This window comes from Alligator mississippiensis, chromosome 2 (genome assembly GCF_030867095.1).
Source record: "Alligator mississippiensis isolate rAllMis1 chromosome 2, rAllMis1, whole genome shotgun sequence".
NCBI classification, from domain to species: Eukaryota; Metazoa; Chordata; order Crocodylia; family Alligatoridae; genus Alligator; species Alligator mississippiensis.
In genome coordinates, this window is record NC_081825.1 from 150,517,186 (window position 1) to 150,539,937 (window position 22,752).

Genomic DNA, 22,752 nt, shown 5'->3' on the forward strand with positions numbered 1-22,752 from the left:
CTTAGAGTGTCTGGTGTAAATCATTGTCACACCCAAATGTAACTGGCTTCTTTCTTTGCTACAGAGCTCTTCCAGAATCACACAAGCGCCTTCTCCATGTGTTGCAAGGTATGATTTAATTTTTTTTATCAAAGTGCCCTCTTGCTTATGGAAACCAGTTGTAGTAGCCTTTATGTTTTTGAGCTGTAGACTTTATTCCAAGGCAGCTGAGTGCACTGCATATCTTCCTGGCTAATAAGCTAAACCAGTGTTCTTAAAGTAGGAGTATTTATCTGCTGCTTATTTCTTTCCTTCCTCTCAGCTTACATGGAGAGATTTATTTTTCTTAGAGATAACATACTTCTGTTGTAAGGTATACAGAACATTACCCTATCAAAGGATCAGGGAAATAAAGACTGTACAGTATGCTTTTAGAGCTTTTAGAGCCCCTCTTATTTTGATCCTTGTCCTGGGTGACTGGATACAGAGGACAGATGAAACCTGTTGGATTTTTCTCCTTTTGGATGCATCTTCCTTTCCCATTGTCCTGTTACCCTCTCTGTAAACCATGCTATATCACTTGTGGTAATGTGTTGAGCTCTAGGTTTTAGCTGGGTTTTTTTTTCCTCATTTGTCCACCTGTTAGAACTTATTTTAATAGGAATTAATGTGTGGCTGATTATTAATGCTTTTTGGTCATTTTTCTATGGCTCTGAGAGTTACTGTAAATGTGGCAACAAAAAGCAACATAAAAGCTACTGCAAAAATTTACACAGAACAATTTTTCAACCAGCTAGCTGTTGAGCTAATGCAAGTACACATGCAAATCAGATATGGCCCAAAGAGCTCAATATGCATCTAAGTGACAGTTCATAAGTAAATATTAGGGGTGTGCGAAGTGGGCGGTATTTGATTCGGATTCAGCCCAATTCAGGGGACAGTGATTCAATTTGCCTATTCGGATCACTGTCGTGATTCAATTCAGCCAAATCTGAATCTGAAGATTCGATTCTGATTCAGAGAATCAGTGATTCAGCCATAGACACGGCTTTAAATGGTTTTTCTACATATCTTGAGGTACCAGGCGTAGCTCATGAATGCTGAGATGGTAGAGCGGCTGGAGCATCCCACAGGAGCGTGGAGGGCAGGGGGGATCCCCCACACGCTCGGCAGTGGACCAGAAGTACTTCTGGTCCACTTCTGGGTCTGCTGCTAAGTGCGTGGGGGACCCCCTCTCCCCTAGCTTGGCGATCCACCACAGGGGGACCTGGGTGTCCCTCCAGACCCAGGAGGCACCAGTCGCTGAGCTGGGGGGCGGGAGGAACCCAGACCTCCAAATCAGGTTGAATTGCCTCCGAATCAAATTAGCGACCAAAGGTTTGTACAGCCCTAGTAAATATGGTGTTTTGTGCGCACACAATTTTGGCAACTGCATGCATGAGCTGGATGTCCAGCTACATTCCCCTTTCAGAAAAACTGGTACCGTACATGTTGAGAGAAGCTTTAAAAAATGTAATTGCTCCAACTGCTATCTATCACAGTAGTGTTTATTAGACTGAATACTCCCAAGGTAAGTAATATAAACCCCACTACTTGAGTAATGTAAAATTAGGCCGGATAGAGCAGCGTAAAGTACACCATAAAAATAACCTGGCACCTTCTCTGGAGGATGATCTAGGTGGCCACATAGTTTTGTTCCATCACTAGCTTCTGTGCTAAAAGTAGATTTACCAAGTAGTAGCCAGATATATTCTAATATTAACAACCTATAAAAATAGTCCAAAATCCAAAATGGGTGGACCATGCCTGCATGAAGTGGAATTTGTTAGCCAAAACCTTTGAATAACCAAGTTGAGACTTTTTCAGAAGCTTTTGGATGTTCACCGTGGGACTTAAGTGGTAGATCAGCACCATCTGATGCCCTTCAGTGGCATCTCAGGTGAGCACCCAGAATCCCAAGTCACTTGGTAAAAACAAGCAAACAAACAAAAAATAAATACCAAAAAACCCCCAACTTGAATCATAAATACAATTATGCATTTACATAGTGGAACATGCTTCAGCCCTCATGAGCCAGGTGCATATGATACATATACAGTTCTGACTTATGCTCTCACAAGACACCCAGGATCAGACAATATGAGTATCTTGTGGCAAGACATTTCAGTGTTACCTCGGTGTTTCATTTTGTCTCTCTTTGTTTTCTTTTCTCTTCCTCAGAAGCACAGGCACACCTTCTCCTCTCTCTCCAATGCCCTCACCTGCCAGCTCTGTGGGTTCCCAGCCAGGTTCAAATGCAAGTAACGGTGGCAGCAGTGGCATTGGGTCTTCAATCAGCGTTCCGCATAATATCCCAAGCATAACTTCCTCTTATGTCAACATCACTTCCTACATCCTCTATGCATATGATATTTGGGAACAGGCTGATGCACTAGCCAAGAAGAATAAGGGTAAGATTTCACCTTGGGCTTCTCAGACTGTGTTTGGAGAAGCTTTTTTTTTTTTTTTTTAACTTCTAATACCAGGGGAAGCAAACTGTCTTAAAGGGTTTTTTGTTTTGTTTTGTTTAAGGGAAACAAGATTAAAGTTACTTTAATGTGTTGGTTGAACACATTTGTTGCCACTGTATGACATTTGTCTCAGTTAGAAGGTCACTTTAGAGACATCACCATTTTGAAAGAAAGGGAGAAAGAACTTCAAAGGGCCAAAAACCAAGTTAGCCCTTTACAGTAGACCTGCAAAACATTTTGCGCTTTACTCTCTCATCCTATGGATTTGCGATCCATGAAGTCACTTCTGGATTCGTCTTTGTCATAAGTCCTTTTTCACTTTTTTTTAAATATTAAGAATAGTGGCATTGACATCCCCAAATCCCTGACTACCCAAGTCCTGCAGACAGTCATTGTTTGTAGGCCAAGCTCTTGTAAGCAGTGTTCTCTGCTGTCTGACATGCTCTTTACTTCTATATAGCTGGATTTTTATTTAAAGTTAGTACATTGCTGCAGAAGGGGGAAAAGCTCTTGGACCTGGAGCAGCTCAGGTGATAGTCATTCACATAGGTTTTAGAAAATGACTCTTTGAGCTGCAGAGGGCAAAGACGTATGTTCAGACTTGAGGAAGGAATAAAAGAACAGAGTTAGGTAGTTTATTAAATTTTTAAGATGTAAAAACATATTGAGTAGTGTAGGCCATAGGCCATTAGAAACATTTAAAGAAAGAGATTTTTAGATTTAGGTCACCTTTAAATAAAATAGGTGACCTAATAGGTGACCTAATAGGTCACTCAGCCCTTGCACCCCAGAATCCAACCCTATATCACCTTGCACATCCCATGTAGTGCACAGGACCATGGCTTGCAGGGCTCCCTGCAGGCCAGATTACACAGAACCAGGGAGCCAGATCTGGCTGTAAGCTGCAGGTTGAGCACCCCTGATCTGTACTGTACTGTTCAGGATATAATAATAATAATTAAATCTGCTGTTGGCTGTCATCTTAGATCATTTGCATCCATGGCAGCAGTTTCTGTGCAGTTTCTGTACAAAGCTGATTAGAAGTCTTTGGTACAGTGTATATCTACAGTGATAAGCCAGAAAGTGAAGTAGGAATGGTGTAAAACCTGAAAAGAAGTGCAAGAGAAGTCTTGGACAGATTAAGGCCAAACTAAAAATTCACTTAATGCTGGTTTCTTAACGTGAGGGAAATAATCCACAAGTATGCTAAACCGTAAATACTCTCCAGACAATTTATATCCTTGGGACCCAGGCAGACATTACATTTATTGCATGATTAATGTGTTAATCATGCAACAAATTGTAACATGCCACACGTTCATCATCCAATTCATCACATAAACCATAAAAATGGCAACACACCCACAAAGATGTTCCACATTCAACACATCTTTGTGCCTGGTTTCTCACTTTTTGTACTGGCATCAGGTGGCATGGCACAGCTTTATTGTTCATGCACATGGGCAGAGGTATAGTCATGTCATGCAGCCCAGCAACAGATGTTCAAGATCTGGCATGATATGATACACAATTTTGGGGAACAGGGATAGAATTTTTTAAGATCCCATCACATATGTAAATTAATGTCTGCCAGTGGCTTGACAGAATGATAGTAATATTCATGTAGACCAATGTTTAGACCCTGTAGACCAAGTGAATGATGCAGGGCTGGTCTGCAAGTCAGATAAGGTCCAGCCTGCGAGGATCAGTTCCTGGATTGCTTCCACCTGGCCACAGCTCAATCCCAGCTGGGTAGGGGTGGCACAGGGTCCCGGGGCCCAATCCTAGCCAGTAGGGGAAGCACAGGGCCCGATGTCTCCCCTGTCCAGCTAGGAATAGGCTCCATGGGCCCCATTCAGCCCCTGCACACTAGGATTAGGCCCCACACTGCCTTGTGCATCCAGTGTAGTGCGTAGGACCACAGCCAGCGGGGCTCTCTGCAGGCCAGATTATGTGGCACCAGGTGGCCAGATCTGGCCCACCAACTACAGATTGAGCACCCATTATGTAGACTGTTCAGGATATAATAATGTTTTAGGAGCCTGTCAGACCTAAATAATTAAGATTACCGATTAAATAAATGGGTGTCAAATGATCTCAGCAGTCTGTGATCTCTACTCGGGTATTAAATTTGAGTGGGGAATGGGAATGACGATAAAATAAACAGGGCACATTATGCCCCCTACCCACCACTGCCCCCCATCTCCAATCCTTTATTCCAGTTAAAGGACCTAAAGAGAACAGAAAATAAAGCATCTCCCTCACTAGTCAAGTTTCACAGCATAAGAAGGTCCACAAAGTGTTTAGAACTGGTATTATTCTATCCAATGATTTCTCTTTTGTGGTTACAGTGTTCTGAAGGTCTCCAGCAAGAGAACGGTCCCATAATAGTCCCTGGCCAGCCAACACTATTTAAAAGGCTTAGAAGTTGACTATAGGCTGCCTGTATTTAAGGTTGCCCAGTATTTCCCATTATAAGAACTTAGCTTTGGTTACTTATAACTTTTCAGGTTGTGCAGGCTGAAAATTTCCATGTTGGACTTCTGCCTCAGGCTGTTTTTTCCCAGAATTTCAGATACAGTGTTCGAGTCTTCTCATAACAGGATTGGGGAAAATATACTTAGTTTTTTCCTTCCCTTTTGTTAAAAAAAAATCCAGTTTGCAGATGTCTAATGAAGGTTGGTCAGTTTGGCACTGTTCTCAAAAGGTCCGATAAAAGGCTGTGCAGGCAACCTCAAATCGGGCATTTCCTAATCTTTGGCCTGCTTGATTTTGCAACCTCATATGTTTTGGATTTAATTATATTTTGAGCATATGAGTGAGAGCATGAGAGTGAAGAAGCCTATAAGGTATTAAGTAGGCTGTACACTTATTACGTTTCTCTGTACTACAGTATTGTGTTTTCATGGTAAAAGCATTTCTGACAACAAAGTCTATTCTCTCATTTCACTTACTGCACCTCTTTTCCCTTCGGTTGTATTCTCTGTAAAACCAACCAAACATTTTCTTTCTCCTTCCCCTCTTTCCAGAATTTTTTGCTGAACTCAGCGCAGCAGTGTGCAGTCTGGCACTGAACGGTAGTATGACTGAACTGGTACACTACACTAGACAGGGTTTACAGTGGCTGAGACTGGAAACAAATACGCCTTAACTGGTGCTTAAGGTGGTTAATGCCTTGAACTCTTTTGCACTTTGGAAGCCTCAGAAGCAGTCTGGTTGGCCGAATCATTGGATTCAAAGTGCCAGGAAGGGAAATAATACAAGATGGAAGGGATCTGGTTACACTGGAAAACTACTGAACTGTGTTTTTTAGGGTGGCACTTGGCCACCCTGAAGAAAAGAGATGAAGGGAGGCCTCAAGAGATGATGATGCCTTCCTTTACAAGGACAAAGTGCAATGTATTGTCTGAATTGTTCAATGTATTGGTGGTCTACAAACATTTCTATGATGAATAACCAGCAGGACAAAAATCACAAATGAAGAAGTGCCGACAAGAAGGAAATCTGCCTCCAGAAGTAATTATGCAGCATCTCAAAATCTGCAACGGTCACATGCCCAGCATAGTTTAGAGAAATGCCTTTGCAAACAGATGCAGTCTGCAATATGTGTTTTTGTTCCCCATGTCGAGGGGCAGACAGGAGAGAGAGAAACCCTCAACAACACCAAACAGCATTATGTTAAAATGGTTGACAGCAAAGCAATCTGCCTTGCCCACTTTCCAACCATATTTTTTGTGTTTGTGAACCAATGTTGTACTAATAACTCCAGGAATAATTGCCATCACTGCCTTTAATACTGCAATTTCACCTATTAAATCACTGTTGTGCATGCACATGCATGTGTGCGCGCGCACACACACACACACACACACACACACACACACTTTTCACTTTGAAACTATCTCAACTATGGTATTACTCAGGTGAGGCCTTGGAAGGCAAACAGTTCTGGTGGGAAAGATAAAGATCAGGGATTAATAGTGCTGCTTTTCTCTGCAAGGAAGGGAGTTCTCACTGAGGATTATCACTGTTGTTTATCGGGTTCAGTGTGGAGGTCATGGGCAGCCAGAATATTTGTGCAGTCGCAACAAACCATTGTTCTAAGTTGCAGACCTCAAAATTGGGAGGAATTGCTACTGCTCAGTTGTTCTACCAGGAAATTTTGCCCTTGGATCTTCACACACAACTCAAGAAATACCTGAGGACAGAGTTTGCCACTGAAATATTGTCTCCTGCTTCAGGCAGATGCCCCCTACTTCATTACAAAGCTTATAGGTTGGGTCCAGCACCTCAAAATCTGCTTTCAGGGGAACATGAAAGGGAATAGTGATTCTGTGAGATTTGTAAGTATCTCTTCTTTGCCATAAGTTGCATTCTGAAGTTATAGTGGCCGTAACACTGAAGAACACATCCACAATATTTTTATATCCAGGTAGATACCCCCATTGCCCAAAGAGTACCTTTTGTGTATGAAAGCAGTCTGCCACCCGTGTATCAAGTAGTGTGCCTTAACCCTCAAGTTCTCTCTAGGAGCACTCAACTGGTGTGAATTGTGATGAATAAGATCATATCCCAAAGGAGTTGTGCTTCTTGATTGTCTTTCCTTATAGGAAGAAAAATTCTTTTTCAGTAAATTAGTTGCTTTTTCCACCTCATGGATGGAAGCATTCACACGCAACATTGAGATGGTCCTATGCATGTGCTGCAGCAATGTGGTATTCCCTCTCCAAGGTGCCCATTAGGGTTTAGAGTTTGACTAAAATCAAATACTGCCAAGAAGTCTGAAATTTCTAAGGACCTGCCTCTGACCTGTTTATGACAGGGACAATCTTTTGCAGTGTGAACCAGGAAAACTCCATTTGTAGATGAGAAATAATGCACTTTCTCAGAGAGTCTGATGAGTAAATGAAATGCTCTACTTTTACAGGAGCAAGAAAAAAGACTTTACACTCTCTGCCTGCACAAGACTTGCTGTAACCTTTCTGCATTTGTCCTTTTGCCCCCTTGATTAGTTCATTTCAGGCATAAGTCCACCTACTCAGCGGAAGCTAGCTCTGCATCTCTTCCACCAGTTTAATTCATGGAATTACATGTACCTGAATAAACCTTGTGGAAGGAATACCACACTCGGAGATTAAGTTAAATTTTATCCTCAGACAGTGTGGGGAGGAAAACAGAACTGAAGTCCTTGTAGATCCACTTTTTTAGAGCCTGCATACTGACATGAAATGCTCTTCCTGTTTGTCTTGGAATGAAGCTGGTCGCAGTCTCCCAGTTGAGGAGGGACAAAGAAAGACCTATTGCTTAGCAAAGGCTTTCCACTTCCATCCAAGTTAAGATTCCATTTGGGAATTTGGAAGAAATGCAAAAGTATGGGGGTAGATTTAAGGACAGAGGTGGATTTGGATTTATCATGGGGTTTCTAGATGGCCCCACAAGGCCCCTCACCCTCCCCTTTTCTTAAAATCAGGTTCAGTTTAGGTTCTTCCTTCTAATTCTGCCTCTTGCATCGCATTATGCCTATCCATGTCAGATTCCACATGAAATAGTCCAACTCATCAGGAAGCAGTTTTCAGTCATACATTGCGCTTTTATGTGCCACTCTGGTTCTGACTGCCCTCTGGGCTTCTTCTGGATCAAGTGGCCTTCCCTTCCCTGACCCACTTATTTGAGCACTTTATTACTCTTCCCCTCAGGAAAGCCAGCTAGAGGGAATGGGCAAGCAAAGTCCTTGTCAAAAAGATCCCGGTAATGCAGATGCACTGTTGTTTTTTGCTGCCTTACAGGATTATTCATGAACAGTGGAGTAAAATAATGTGGCATCTAAGTCCTGTAATAGAGTTTGAATTGTCCTTAGTGAAGTGAATTGCAAAATTCACATTTACCTTGATGGGAACAATATTGGGCCCATAGTCAATTCATCACATACACTGTGGTTTATTTTCAGTCTTTCATTTTGTAAGTGGATAGTGGTGTATAGGGATCATCTGTAAGCTACAAACCAGAAAGCTGCCCTTTGAAGGGACTGTATAAATACTAAAGAAGAAATACCCCCATGCTCCAAACTACATCCAGTCTGAGGCAAGCTGAATTCAAGGGGAAGATTCCTGTTGACTCTGGATCAAGCGCTTAAAAGGGGGGGGGAATTAAATATCATTTGCCATTTTAGAAAACAGGTGGTGGCTGAGCCCTGCAAGGAAAGAAGAGAAGGGAGCTGTGGTAGCCAAGCAGCTTCCTTGTAGGCAATATTTATTTAGAATTAATTAATGTATTTAAATCATGAAATGTTCTATTTCAAAGATGCCATTATTTAATAGTGTGAAAGCCCCATTCATGCTGGAGCCATGCATCTCTTCTGTAGTTGAAAGTCAAAGTTTGATGGGAATGTTGTTTTTAAAGGCAAAGCCCTTGTTCTTGTTTTTGTCTTCTCCTTTCCCCCTTGGTTCCCATTATAAATCTGTATATTTTAAATTTATTCTGGGGCATTTTTTCATCTTGTAAATAACATTTATTTTCCTGCCCTGTGTGTGATGAATTTTCAGACTGATTGATTTAATTCATGTGGGGTAATAAAATAAACATGAAATGACATAGCCTGTTCATTGAGTTGCTAGAAGAGTCATTATGGCCTTTTGTAGAGAAAATAGTTTTTTTGCAATCTCTCTCTCTCTCTCTTTGCATAGTGATGATGATTTTCGTTTCTAATTTATTTAAGTGTAGCTTGCTGTAATGAAAATGCTCTTTTGAGTTCCTTCCATATTTGAAATTTATTGCCATTTTGCTTTGGTAAAGAACCTTTGACTTGAAGTTCAAAGGTTCTGTGTGGCTAGAGAGTTGCAACATGTAGACATCAACCTTGCTTCCTAAAGACATGAATGCTGGGGACTTTGTGACAAGTTGGAGCAAACCAGCATTTAACATGCAGTAATAGCCCACAGTCATTTTCCTTGTAACAAATGAGTTGAGAAAGCAATAATACCAAGTCTGGAATACACAGGTCATGAACACTGTATTTTCTCTCTCTCAGAATGTCCCAAATAAGACGCACACCTTGTTTTTGAAAGGCAGAAAGAAAAAGAACTTTCCTCTCCCCCCTGCAGGGGCAGAAACTGCTATTGCCATATTTCCCCGTTTATGGTATACACCCCAATTTCCAGCAGCTGAATTTTGGGGGAAATGGTGCATGTTGTCTGTGAGAAAATATACTGTTACAAGGCATGATGTGGGAGGAAGCACTGGTTAGCTGTATTGTATCATTGCATCATATCTTTAAAACACTCTTTTTGGGAGGAGAAATCTGCCCTTCTCCAATCAGGTTTTATGATGCCATCTTATGATCCCCAGCATCAGCTTTTCACTGCATGCCCAGAGAGCTCGCTCAGATGTCATTGTCTGTTAATGACGCACCTCTTTACCGATTCTGGGTTACAGTTATTTTCCATGGCCTAACACCATTTTTGGTCATATGGTCATATTGGATTTTTCTCCCCTTCGATTTAGCATTAAAAATGTAATCCTTCCTTGGAAGAAGGATTTCACGTATCTGTATGCACTATTGTGAGAACTCATGTATAATTCAGGCCCTGTATGCAACTGTCATTGCACCTAAAAGAGAGCATTTCCTAATGGTGAACACCTTTTTTATGTATTATGTCAAATGTAGTAGCTCCTGAACCCTGTTTAGATATTTATGAGATTTGTTGCTGTTACAGAAATTGTATAGTTAAAAGTTAAAAGGGTTTTTTTTATAAGCAAATGCACTTTTTCATTGCACGCTTTAAATCCCAAAGGCAAAACTTGTATTGAAGTAGGAAATGCAAAAGCAGTTTTAACATTTGAAGTGCATGCTCCCAGCTAACAGGTCATGCTGCTATAACCAACCATACAGCTGACACAATTAACCCTATTTGGCATTTGCTCAGGCTAGTGTGAACCTGGAGGGTATTAGTGAAGTCATTGCTGTTTCCAGTAGTCAGAACTGGGCCCAGAGATTGACTTCAGTTTCACACGACTTCAGTAAAGACCCCGTGGAAAACTGCTTTTGGGTTTGGCATTCCTACAGAGTCTGCTTTACATTAATCCATTTTTGTGCGTATGCCTTTTTTTTCCCCCTTTTCCTTGGTACTATGGGTTGGTTTCTACTTTTAAGCTAGCTTATTTTCTGTCTTACTGGTTCTTTCTGGAGACACTCAACCTGTATATGAAATTGCTGTTCTATTAACCTGGTTGACCTAGTAATGTTCCTTTGCCCTTCTCCAAAGAACCCAGAAAATGAATGTCCCACTCCAAAACCTATATATTGTTTTCCAAAGTATATATCAAACACTGGGAAAAGCCAGTATGCATAGGGGGGAGGGGGGGGGGAGTAGTCATGTGAGGAAAACCTAGCGTATAGAGCAGCTGAGAAATCATGTAATGGCAAATGAAGTAGGAAAACAGGGTATCTTCCGCCCTTTTAAAGTAAAAACAAGAGAAATCACTTCCACCATTGTTTTTTTTTAATCTCCCCCCCTGAAGCATTAAATACAGCATTCAAAATCTGTTGGACATGAAGTTGAAGACTTGATTTCTTTTTCTTTTCTTTTTTTGAGTAAAGTCATGATTTTTGCTAATTGTTATAATTCTTGCTAATTGTTATAATTCTTTACAGTCCTTTGGACTCCAGACAGGGCAGCACCAAAGCCACCAATGGGTATCGGTCAGTGGGAGGGAAACAATCTCAGCAGGACCAGATCTTCCACATAAGTACCTGGGATCAGCTCCGTTAAAGTCAGTGGAACAACTTCTATTTATACTCAATGACAGGAGTAGGCTACCTTTTCCAGCTGCAGGCTGGAATGACCTGGCTGCCGGTTGGAGGGGGGCTTTTGGTTTTGGCTGTTGCTATTACTTGTTTCCCCAGCAGCATAGGGAAGTGCCTGCAGCTGGTACTTCCCCTGCGGTGGCATAGGAAGCATACCTGCCAAAAGTATTCAATCAAGATCTGACCTGAATTTACTTCATTAACTTGGGGGTAAACTTTATAATTTCCTAGGTAATCTGTTCTCTTTCTCTCCCCAGCTTGAAGTCTTATCCTCTGCCCTGCTTAGTATAAAATATTTATGCCAAAATTCCTCTGCAGTTTAATATCATGTTTAGCTAAAAGCAACAGATGAAATTGTAGATTGGACAAAATGTGCATGATGCAGAGAAGTCTGTTGCTGGAGAGAATGTGGGTCCAGTCAGATGCACCTGACTTTTCATGAGGGAGAATATCCCTGGTAGTATAACTTAAAGATTATTTTAGAGACATGTCTGTTCCTTGATGTATTTATTGACCAAATCTAATTTTGAAATTGTATATAATTTATTTTTTGTTTGTTTCATCTTATAGTTGGATTTTTTTTCTATCTTCATCTTCTTGGACTCGACTTCTCCCACTCCTTTTTGGAGACCAGTAATACTTCTAGTTGTAGACCCAAACAACTGCAATATAGTTGGATGTCTTGTGCTCGTCTCCAGACACTGAAATATCTCACTGGCAGCCTATGCTTTGTGTCTGTTGCACTTTTGGTAACCCCCATGACCACTACAAAGCAACAGTATTTCTAGGCCAGCAGCAGCATTTCTGGGTTTGTTTCTTTAAACTCTGTTCCTGAAGCTCAGATTTATATGTATATTATTGCACCACCTTGTTATCCATTGTGTGGAGATCTGTGTTGTTAAGGTACTGATTTTCCTCTCCTCCAACTTAGTAAAATTTAAGGTTGAGTTCCTCTCCCACCCACCCTTTCTTTGGGTCTAGTGTTTCATCTCATAACAAGGCAAAATTGGTTGTTTCTGTTGAGTCACCAAGAAATTAAATCCAACTGATGCCTGTTTTTTAAATTCCTGTTTTGCAAATTGAATAAGTTTCTGTCCAAATGAGGAATGTTTTCGGCATTTGTCATGGTTTGGATTCCATTCATGATATGTCACAAATGGAAGCTATTTCTTAAAGCTGGTCAAACTTGTAAACTTTTTGCTTGCCAGAATAGACTCCAAATGCTGAGCTATTTTCATTAGCTTTCTTAGCTACTTTAAATGGCATGGAGAGCTATCTAGCTTTCTTTTAGAAATCTGTGAGAGTTAGGGGTGTAGGAGTTCTGATATTCCTTTAGTCAGTCAAGCTGCATCAGTCTGATCTAATCTCAGAATGAGGGCAAAAAGTGAAGGTCTTATGAATGCTTTCTTTTGTGAAATGGATGTTTGTAACAGGCCTCTTAGCACAGGCAGTATTAATGTTGCCAACTATCCAGGCTATGAATGCACATTGATCAAGTACTGCATGTCTGCTCAGCTATCTTTTTCCTAATTTCATTTCGGTGAGGGGGATGGGGAGGAATGTTATCATGCAGGGTTGCTTGCATTTTTTTGGTCTGTTTATATCACGTTATTTTAGGTTGAATCAAATATTGGTTTTATTATTCAAAACTGTTCTTTTTAAAGTAAATTGTCTTTAACTCTTGTGGAATAATGTACCAGTTCTCTATCATCAGCCATTCTTAACACAGCCATAACCATTCACTCTGAGAGGTGGTGAGTGCCCTTGACTCCTATAGGCTTCCTTGAAAGTTGAAGTTCTTCAGAGGCTTCATCTTGTCAGGTATTAATGGGAAAATGTGCAAAGGAAACTAATAAAGAAAACGGATGTATTTTTAACTACTTCAGCACCGAATCTTCATTCTGGGGCTTCTGTGAATAAGATTTAGCTGCTTTGTATGGTCCTTTGAAGAAACTTAAAAAAAACAGAACTGTGATCAAACAAGGGGGGTAAAAAGTATGTGAACGATATCTCCAAAGTTGTGCGCAGATCTTTTGTTTATTGTTCTCCCTATCATGGATGAATTGCTATGCGTGTGTACATACATATCTATATTAAACAATGCAATTTTGACTTGTCTTTCCATTTTCCTGATGAGAGAGATGCCTGGGGGTCAGCTGTAAACATTAAAAAAAAAAAAAAAAAGTAGGAAAATATCATTGGTTGTCTGGACTGAGGAAGTCCTCTTCATCCCCTTTGTACTCCAGTTCTCCCCAGTCATAACTTCCCTGCCTTGCAGGAATATTAGCTGCATAGCTGGAGAGCTTGTGCAATAAGTACAGAGTATTCTATTACTTCCTGTTGCTGGGACTGTGTTGTGAATCCTCTCTTGGCTACTTGTGCAGTACTCGTGTTAATGGAGTGATCTCACCCAGATGTGAAAGCCAGACACCAAAACTGCTGGGACTTTCAAGAGTTGAAACAAAACTCTTCCCCTTATGGCTTTATTAGCCTGCTTCAGCACAGCACTTGCTTCAATCCCATTGGCTTAAGTGTTTTGCAGAGCTGGGTCATCAGAAAAAATGCAGGGGTGTCTCACTTCCTAAGTCTGAGGCTAGCTCTGATTAGGCTAGCTTCCTAAGTCTGATGTTAGCTTGATAACAGCTTCCCATCAGCATCCCTTGGAATAGCTGTCCTGAATACATAAACTTTCCCTCATCAAAACAGGATTAGCTGCAGTCAGTGAATTTCTTTTTCAGGTTATCATTGGCAAATTTGAAAATATTTTCTTAAGTGAAAGTAACTAGAGCTTAAATTTCTACATTAAATTTCTACTTACAGGCGTCCTGGGTGTTCTCCCTAGTGGGTCCATATATGTCCTGCATTAGGTGAAGGTCCTGCATGCAGGTTAAGAACCTATGTGAATGGTTGGATTTGGCTGACTGTTCCTCCCAGCAGATGTCAGGGTAGCTTAGGACCCCCATGACAACCACGTCCCTAGACTGTACGGCCTCTGGGAGCTGCCTCAAGAATTCCAAGTCTCGCTTTTCCTATTGGTGTGGTGGTCTGTAGCAGACCCCCACCACCAAGTCCCTTTCCCCTCGATCTCCATGTATCCTAACCCACAATGTCTCAACTTTCTCCTCCTTTGATCCCATTTTGATTAAGATAGATGTATAATGCTCCTTTACATAGAGAGCCACCCTGCCCCCTTTCCTCCCTACTCTGTCCCTTCTGTACAACCTGTAGCCCTCAATGTGTACTGCCCAGTCATGGGTAGGGTCCCACCATATTTCCGTTAGCCCCACTAAATCAAAGTTATTATCTGCAAGCAGAGTGCGAGTTCTTCCTGCTTGTTCCCCGTGCTCCTAGCATTAGTATAGAGGCACTTGAGTCCTCCAAATGGTGCCTTTGGTGCCCCCCATTCTGATGCCCACTGGGCCCCTTAGTACTTACCTGGGATGTACTGTTGCGTGTCTCACAGTTTGTAGGTTCTAGACTCTCTCCACCTCCCGCAACCCCATCCCCTGTTGAACTTAGTTTAAACTTTGGTTGGGGAGTTGCAGTCATTTGCAGAATGGAGAAATTAGAGAATAGGGCTAATAACAAAAAATGAAATTAAAATAAAAAACATAAGGTCTTACAAATGAGGAAGAAAAAACAAGAGGAGAAGGTGGTTGGCAGTTGCAGGACCTTGGGGTGGGGGCTGAATCACAAACTCAACATGAGTTAGCTGTGCATTGCTTTTGCAAAAGAAGCATCTGTGGTTTTGGGTTGTATTAGACTTAGGCTGTCCAAGTGGCAGCCCACAGGTTGAATGTGACCCGGAAGGAATTAATTTACAGCCCCTGGGCTCCCACCCAGTTGCTACTTGCCCCATCACTCCAGCTACAGCAGGAGTCAGGTCTCCCAGCTCCCCCTCCAGCTTCTGCTTCCTGGTCCAATCCCAGGGGCTGACACACTACAGCCCACAGTGCTGGGGGAGGCTGTGGCCTTGAGGGGTGCCCACACATACAGTGAAGGTCAAGGGGGCACACAGGGGCTTAGAATTGGCCAATCCAGCATCAGACCATTGTATTGCAAGACTTTGGAAGTGAGACCACCACTCCTCAACACTTGTTAAGCCCCAGATGGAATTCTATGCCTAGTTTTGGGCACTCCATGTTAAGGAGAATGTAGAGCAAATATAGTAGATCCAGAAACAATGTGATAAGAGGTTGGAATGCAAGCCCTATGAGGCAACAGAGAGGGAACTAGATATATTAATTTTGAAGAAAAGATCAAGGGGGCAGGGTAGCATTTTTCACATATTTGAAAGGCTACTATAAAGTAAAAAACTGTTCTCCCCTCCTACAGAAACCAAGATGAGGCAATGAGTTTAAAACTAGGGTCATCCAGCCCCATGGGTCTTGCACCAAATCCGGCCCATGGACTGGCCCCATACCACTCATCCGGTCTGCAGGGCCAGAAGTTGGAGCACTGCTGGTTTAAAATGCAGCAAAGGAGATTTAGATTCAATCTAAGTAAAATCTTTGTTAACCATAAGAACAGGAGAACAATGGAACATACTGCCAAGGACTCTCCTTTGTTGGAGGTTTTTGAGAAGAGGCTGGGCAGGGATCTGTCTGGGATGGTGTAGGAAATGCATATCCTGCATCTGGGCTAAATGACCATCTACCAGCCTTGTCGTTGGAAGGGCCTAGAAGAAACTGCAGCTTTTTGGAGTAATGCATGGTGATCTATGCAGTGGTTAAATGCATGTATTTTGGTGTAATTTGCTGGCTGTTACTCAGTCACAACACTGGCTTAGGGTGTGTCCAAACAGTAGATGGCTTATCCCAACAGCTCATGCTGGGTTAGGTGTGCTGACTTGCTCTGTCCTATTTTTTCACCGTTGGAAACTGTTGGGGGGGTTGGGGGTGGAGATGAGTTACTTGTGGTTCTGGGCCAGCATAAACCATCATCCATCAAGAAAATTAAGACGTGGAAGCTTTTTCTTGCTAGCTGTGTAATCATAACCAAGCCTCTCTACCCCACCCAGGCACAGTTATAACCACATAGTTTCCTGCTCACCGCATTAATTTTCAAGATCATTAATTTAGTAAGCATCAGATAACTTGTTCTATGGTGCACTGCCAGGCTAGGGCCACCTCTGCAAGTGAGACATGCAGCCAGAAGCCTGCATGCTTGCTTTCTTTCAAAGTTTACTGCACGTGTACTTTATCATCTCCATGGGACTTCTAACAGGCCAGCAGTACGTAAGCATTGGCTCCAGCAATGCCTCTGCCCAATTAAAAGATCATATTACTGTTCCAATGGAAAATGTTAAAACCAGTCTAAGCTGCTTTATATAAAAAACAAATTACTGGGCACAGGTTAAAGGGAAAAAGCAATTATTTTTATAATTTAAAAAAAATGTTATAACGCAACATTCACTGCAAACCCTCTTGGGAAGACAACGGAAGAAATTCCAGTCACTGGTGTATCCTTTTTACTGGAGCAGATTTAAGGTGAAATTGCGTAGGAAGCCAAACACTTTAAAATGCTGTGAAGTGACAGCAACCCTGAATTCATTGACAAGAGCCAGGAAAGAACTCCAAATAAAAATCTGATCTCCTGGCTACCAGTGCTATGTCCTCTGCCAGTTCCAGGCAAGAAAACATGTGAAGGCTTGTTAAATAAATACAGATGTGACAAAAGCAGCCAGAAAAAGATTAAAATAGAGCATCCAGAATAAAAAATTTATGCTTGCAAAACTGTATACCATGTATCAGAAGGAAAAAGCTATGCACAATAATTTGGGCTGAAAAGTTATGCTACAAAGCTCTATTTAAGCAGGGAGTAACTTGTTCATCTGCAGGTTGTTGGTTCTAATCTATCCTGAACAGGTTAATTGACTGTTTTATTGCTAGATGAATGATGGCCCAATGTGCAATGAATCTCCCTTCAGGTCCTAATGGAAGAGTGGTGATCACATTATACAATTCTGTCACAATGGCTTCCCTTGTTAGTAGAGGGAGCAAAGGTTGAAGGGGTAAGGAAACTGAAGTACTTGCTCCTTCCTACACAAGTAGTTTTTCTATGTCAGTTTGACACGTTACCAGGGTCAATCAAGGGAAATTTGTACTTGCCTATGTCAGTCTTTCTTACTCTTGCTTCCACTACTGCCAAACAAGATGCTTAAACATGTTGTTAAACCCTGCTGGACATGCTGAAGCAGCTTGAGGAAAGAGATCCCAAAGTTATGAAATCCCCATTTTATGGAAATGTTGAGTGCTCCCTGAAACTTTCTAAAAACTGAGTTTGGTAATGAAAAAATCTGCTTAAGAGTTTCTCTGAACTAATTAGAAACAGTGTTGTATGGCCTGTCCCCTGCTCTTCATTGTTTCCTGTGTGCACAAGCCTGTTTGTATAGCCCATTTCAAACTCGGAAGAGATTCTTTAAATCTGAAAGCAAAATTAGCTTCCATGGTTTAGGCCAACCAGTCAGACTATGAGAACATCAACATCTAGGTGAGTAGTCTCAAAGCTTTGACCATCAGATTATGAATATTGCATACAAAACTGGATTTTAATTATGAACAGTATGTGGGCAAACCCTAGGTCAACCACTGAGACCCAGGTTCTGATGCCCTCTCCTTGTTACTTTACTCCATAAGCTCTGTGTGCAGATGAGTTACAAACAGGAAAAAATATCTAAATTACTTGAAGAAATTAATTTCCAACAAAGTTCTAGAACCTCCAGAAAACATGTGCTGTGCCCACTTCCCACAGCTACTGACCAAGAAGAGGCTGAAATTACTAAATTGAAATTCCACAACAGCAAAATAAGATTTAAAAGGACACTAATTATAACCAAGTAACCTGTTTGCATGACAGCGACACAGGGCAGAACAAAAATAAGCTACTGACATAAGGCTGTTTTGTAAGAGACCAGACCCATGAGTTCCCATTGTGTGGGGTGCTTAAATGCAACACACGATTAGCCAACAGTGGAATGAATGGTTTAGTCATGGCTTCTTATTGCCCTCTACTGGCCAAATATTGTAGTGCATGCATTAATCCTGAAATATCTTTCTGCATGCCAGGAGGACATTGGGTTTAGTATGTACTGTGGGTCTGAGGGCATGTATGCTTGTGTATTATTTTCTTTAAATTTTAAAAACCCAACTACTTCCTAGAAATACCAAAAACCCCACCATACAGTTTGGCCGAACTCCTGTCCCTAAGGCCTATTACTACTACTGCAGAATGCTTTCTAGCTGCTCTTCCCATTTTCATGGGAAGGTGGTTTCTGCCCAGTGAGAAAGCATGGACTTTTAAATAACAGCTAGAAAACTCTTGACAATCTGTCGGATTTCATCAGTGACATAACCAGAGTGGAGTGATCAGGGCAGCCACCCCAGGCACCAACTTGGGAAGGCAGCCACATAATTGTGATTGCGGTGGCAACCAGAGGTCACTGCTGCCACTAGGTGTGGCAGCCGCCATGGGCACTGGCTGTGTTATGCCCTTGGGTGTCAGTTTCACTTGTATATAGTATCATTTTAACCAGTACATGGCCTCTCTTGAGTCCTCGCCCATAGGCTCCCAACCGTAGATGAGGGATACCTTAATGGAGCAAAGCAGGGGAAACACTCGCCTTGGAGTGCTCACCAGAGTCATGCTGACTGAAAGGTGAGCTGGCAATTCTTGGGGTAGGAGTCTGCCATAATGTGAGGATCCACATTGGCAGTTCTTAAAGGGAATTGCAGTTGTGAGGTAAGTCATCATGGAAAGCCATATCACTATCTAGCTCAGATCACTAAACCCTATTAGGAGCTGTTGGGTTTTTTGTTTCTTGGGGGGGAGGGGGGTTTACATCTTCTCTGTAAGCAGAGAGCAATTCCAAGCAAGAGACATCAGCTTTTTTGGAGGAAAAGTAGTTTTAAGAGCTAGTTAAATCCTGAACTGAAGCTAATTCCTTGGAATCCAATCAAATGGGTAAAATAGAAACAGGCTTCCACAGCTGTCTTGGTCCCCTCTTTAAAGACAGTGGTGTAATTAAAGGGAGACTGAAACATTTAAGCATTTCAATAAATACTAATTGAATGTTATAGGGTTCCCTAAAAAGGCTGATGTAAAACAGGGAATATCTGAATCAATTGCTCACACGATCATAGGAAAGTTGGACTGGAAGGGGAGTAATGAGTTCATCTATTCCAGCCTTCTGCTCAAAGCAAAATCATCCCTAACCAAACTTCTCCAGCCAAGTGTCTGTCTTCTAACTTGCTCTTGAAAGCTTCCAGGGATGGAAACTCAGCTTACTTAACCTACCTCTCTAAATGGCCTCTCTCAATGCTTAACCACTCTCATAGTCAGAAAGTTCTTCGTAATCTCCAACCTAAGTTTCCTCCGCTGCAACCTTGAGGCCATTGCTCCTAGCGTAGTGTCCCGTGTAGTCACAGAGAATCTCTCTTCTCTTTATAGTTGCAGATATTTGAAGACTGATATCAAATTCCTCCTCAGTCTTTTCTTCTTCAGATTAAATCATCCTAGTTTTTTCAGCCTGTCCTAATAAGTCCTGTTTTACAGGCCTTCAATCATTTTGTTGCTCTCTGCTGGACTCTTTCCAATCTGTCCACATATCTCTTGAAGTATGGGGGCCCACAACTGGGCATAGTATTCTAGGTGACGCTTCCTCAGTACTGAATAAAGCAAAAGAATCACTTGCTTTGGTTTGCAAGTGATACTCCTGTTACTACAGCTCAGTATGAGGTTGGTCTTTTGTGGAACAAGAGCATGCTCTTGGGTCATTCAGTTTATGGTCCACTGTAAACCCAGGTCCTTCTGCAGCCTAGCCAATCATTCCTCAGTCTCCATTTGTGCCTGCAATTATTCCATTCCAGGACTTTATACTTGTCCTTGCTGAATTTCATCTGAGTTGATTTTTGGACCATTTCTTCAGTTTATCCAGATTATTCTGGATCCCAGCCCCACCCTCCAGAGTGTATGCAGCTTCATTCAGCTTGGTGTCATCTGTGAATTTGCTAGATATACACTCAGCCCCATTCTCCAAATCAACTTGTTTTGCAGGACTACTTCCCAGGTTCCACAAAAAAAGGACCTATTACAGTTGGTCTAATAAAAAATACCTGATTTACCCAAAGAACCATGGAGGACTATTAAGGCCTTGGGACACCAACTGAAGAGGACAGGAGCTCAGGTGGTATTTTCCTCCATTCTCCCAGTAAGTGGACGGGGTAGGCGTCATGAGGCCTGCATTGATGTGGTTAACCGGCGGCTTTGGAGCCGGTGCCATGAGGCAGGCTTTGGGTTTTTTGACAATGACCCATGTTTTTGTAAGGAGGGCATGCTGGGGTGGGATAGGCTTCACCTCTCCCCTAATGGCAGACATATCTTTTCTTCTAGGTTGGCTGATCTCGTACGGCGGGCTTTAAACTAGCTTCGCCGGGGGAAGGGGCCACTTTGAGAGGAGAGGATGCTTCACCAGCACGCAGGGTGACAAGAGGAAGGGAAGCATAGGTAAGTATCAATGTCCGAGGAGCAGGGGGCCACAACTGTCCTGGGAGTGGGAGGAAGGCACGAGCACCCTCAGGAGGCCTCAGGTGCCTCTACACTAATGCTCGTAGTATGGGGTGTAAGCAGGAGGATCTATGCCTCCTGATTGCAAGTAAGAACCCAGACTTAGTAGGGCTCATAGAAACCTGGTGGGACCCTACCTATGACTGGGTGGTGGGCATTCAGGGGTACACCTATAGAGAAGAGACAGGACAGAGAGGAAGGGGGGGGGGGTGTTGCGCTCTATGTCAAAGAGCACCTCACATCATCAAGGATTAGATTTGGGTTAAAGGAGGGTGGGGCAGAGACACTATGGGTCAAACTACGAGGGGGGCATGGCGAAAGGGACCTTACAGTGGGTGTCTACTACAGACCACCCAACCAGGGGGAAGAGCTAGACCAGGACTTCTCCAGTCAGCTTATGGAGGCGGTTAGGTCAAGGGATGTTATTGTCATGGGTGACCTAAACTACCCAGACATTTGCTGGGAGGAGCAGACAGTCAGGTCTGACCGCTCGTGTAGGTTCCTGGCTCGCGTAGAAACTACTTGCGTAGGCTCACGTAGGTTCCTGGCTGTATTACAGGACCTTCACCTTATCCAAGAAGTGCACAGCCCCACTAGGTGTAACGCCTTGCTGGACCTGGTCCTGGCCACGGGGGATGACCTGGTGAGGGGGGACTGCAGGTCCTTGACCACCTGGGCAATAGCGATCATCACGTGCTGGATTTCACTATCCAACGCAGGGCGTCTAGGGCTCACACCAAGGCTAAAGCTCTTGATTTCAGAAAGGCAAACTTCAATGAGCTTAGGAGACTAGTGGAGGAGGCACTAAGGGCCCAGAAGGTAGAGGAGATGGGAGCCCACGAGTGATGGTCGTACCTTAAGGGGGCGATCCTCCAGGCCCAAAGGATAACAGTTCCTGAGAGAAGCAAGGTGGGTTAGAGTGCTCAGAGACCCCCTTGGCTCAGCAAGGGCATTCAGCAATGCCTGAGGACTAAAAGGGAGGCGTACAACCAGTGGAAGGGAGGAACTATCACCAAGGAGGAGTACTCCTCCTCGGCCCAGGAGTGTAGGAGGGCTATTAGGAAGGCCAAGGCAGAGATGGAACTCAGGCTAGCGTCCGGGATTAAGGACAACAAAAAGTCCTTTTTCAAGTACATTGGGAGCAAGAAGAGGGCACCAGACAATGTAAGGCCCCTGCAAGACACAAACGGTAATCTGGTGGCCACGCCAGACAAGAAAGCTGATATTTTTAACAGTTTCTTTGCCTCTGTTTTCCTGAACAGGGACCAGGATATCCCACCTACTAGAGTTAGGGACAATCTGGGGGATAGCTCTATCAAGCCTTTAGTCAGTGCAGATGTAGTTAGAGACTACTTCTGGAAGGGCTAGACATTTTTAAATCTGCAGGTCCAGATGCCCTCCACCCAAGGGTGTTGAGGGAGCTGGCAGGGGTCATCGCGGAGCCTTTGGCCCAGCTGTACGAGCATTTGTGGTCATCTGGCCCAGTGCCAGGGGATTGGAAACTGGCTAATGTGGTCCCTATTTTTAAGAAGGGGAGAAAGGAGGACCCAAGTAATTATAGGCCTGTAAGCCTCACCTCGGTGCTCGGGAAGCTCTTGGAGAGGATCATCAAGGAGCATATCTGTGGGGGGCCTGCAGGGGGGATCATGCTCAGGGACAATCAGCACGGGTTCACCAAAGGCAGGTCCTGCCAGACCAACCTGATTGCCTTTTACAACCAAGTAACTAAATCCTTGGATGATGGTGTTGCTGTGGACGTAGTCTTTCTAGACTTTAAGAAGGCCTTTGACACTGTCTCTCACCCCATCCTCATCAGTAAATTAAGCGACTGCGGCATTGATGCCGGCACAGTTGGATGGGTAAGAAACTGACTGACAGGGCGCACCCAGAGAGTAG

At 42.9% G+C, this 22,752-nt stretch overlaps 1 protein-coding gene across 7 annotated transcripts in view; it reads left to right on the forward strand.

Moving 5' to 3' along the window:
* AFF1 (ALF transcription elongation factor 1) overlaps positions 1 to 9,078 on the forward strand; it is a 241,207-nt gene extending 232,129 nt beyond the window's left edge. For 6 of the 7 annotated variants that reach the window (XM_059722270.1, XM_019488145.2, XM_059722273.1 and 3 more), the window contains 3 exons: positions 65 to 108; positions 2,200 to 2,429; positions 5,519 to 9,078. In XM_059722270.1, coding sequence (XP_059578253.1) covers positions 65 to 108; positions 2,200 to 2,429; positions 5,519 to 5,640 — 396 coding nt within the window. In that variant the 3' untranslated portion in view covers positions 5,641 to 9,078. Of the gene's footprint in view, positions 1 to 64; positions 109 to 1,845; positions 1,919 to 2,199; positions 2,430 to 5,518 lie in introns of those variants that run through there. The other variant, XM_059722274.1, reaches the window with a different exon arrangement.
* Positions 9,079 to 22,752: the final 13,674 nt, after the last annotated feature.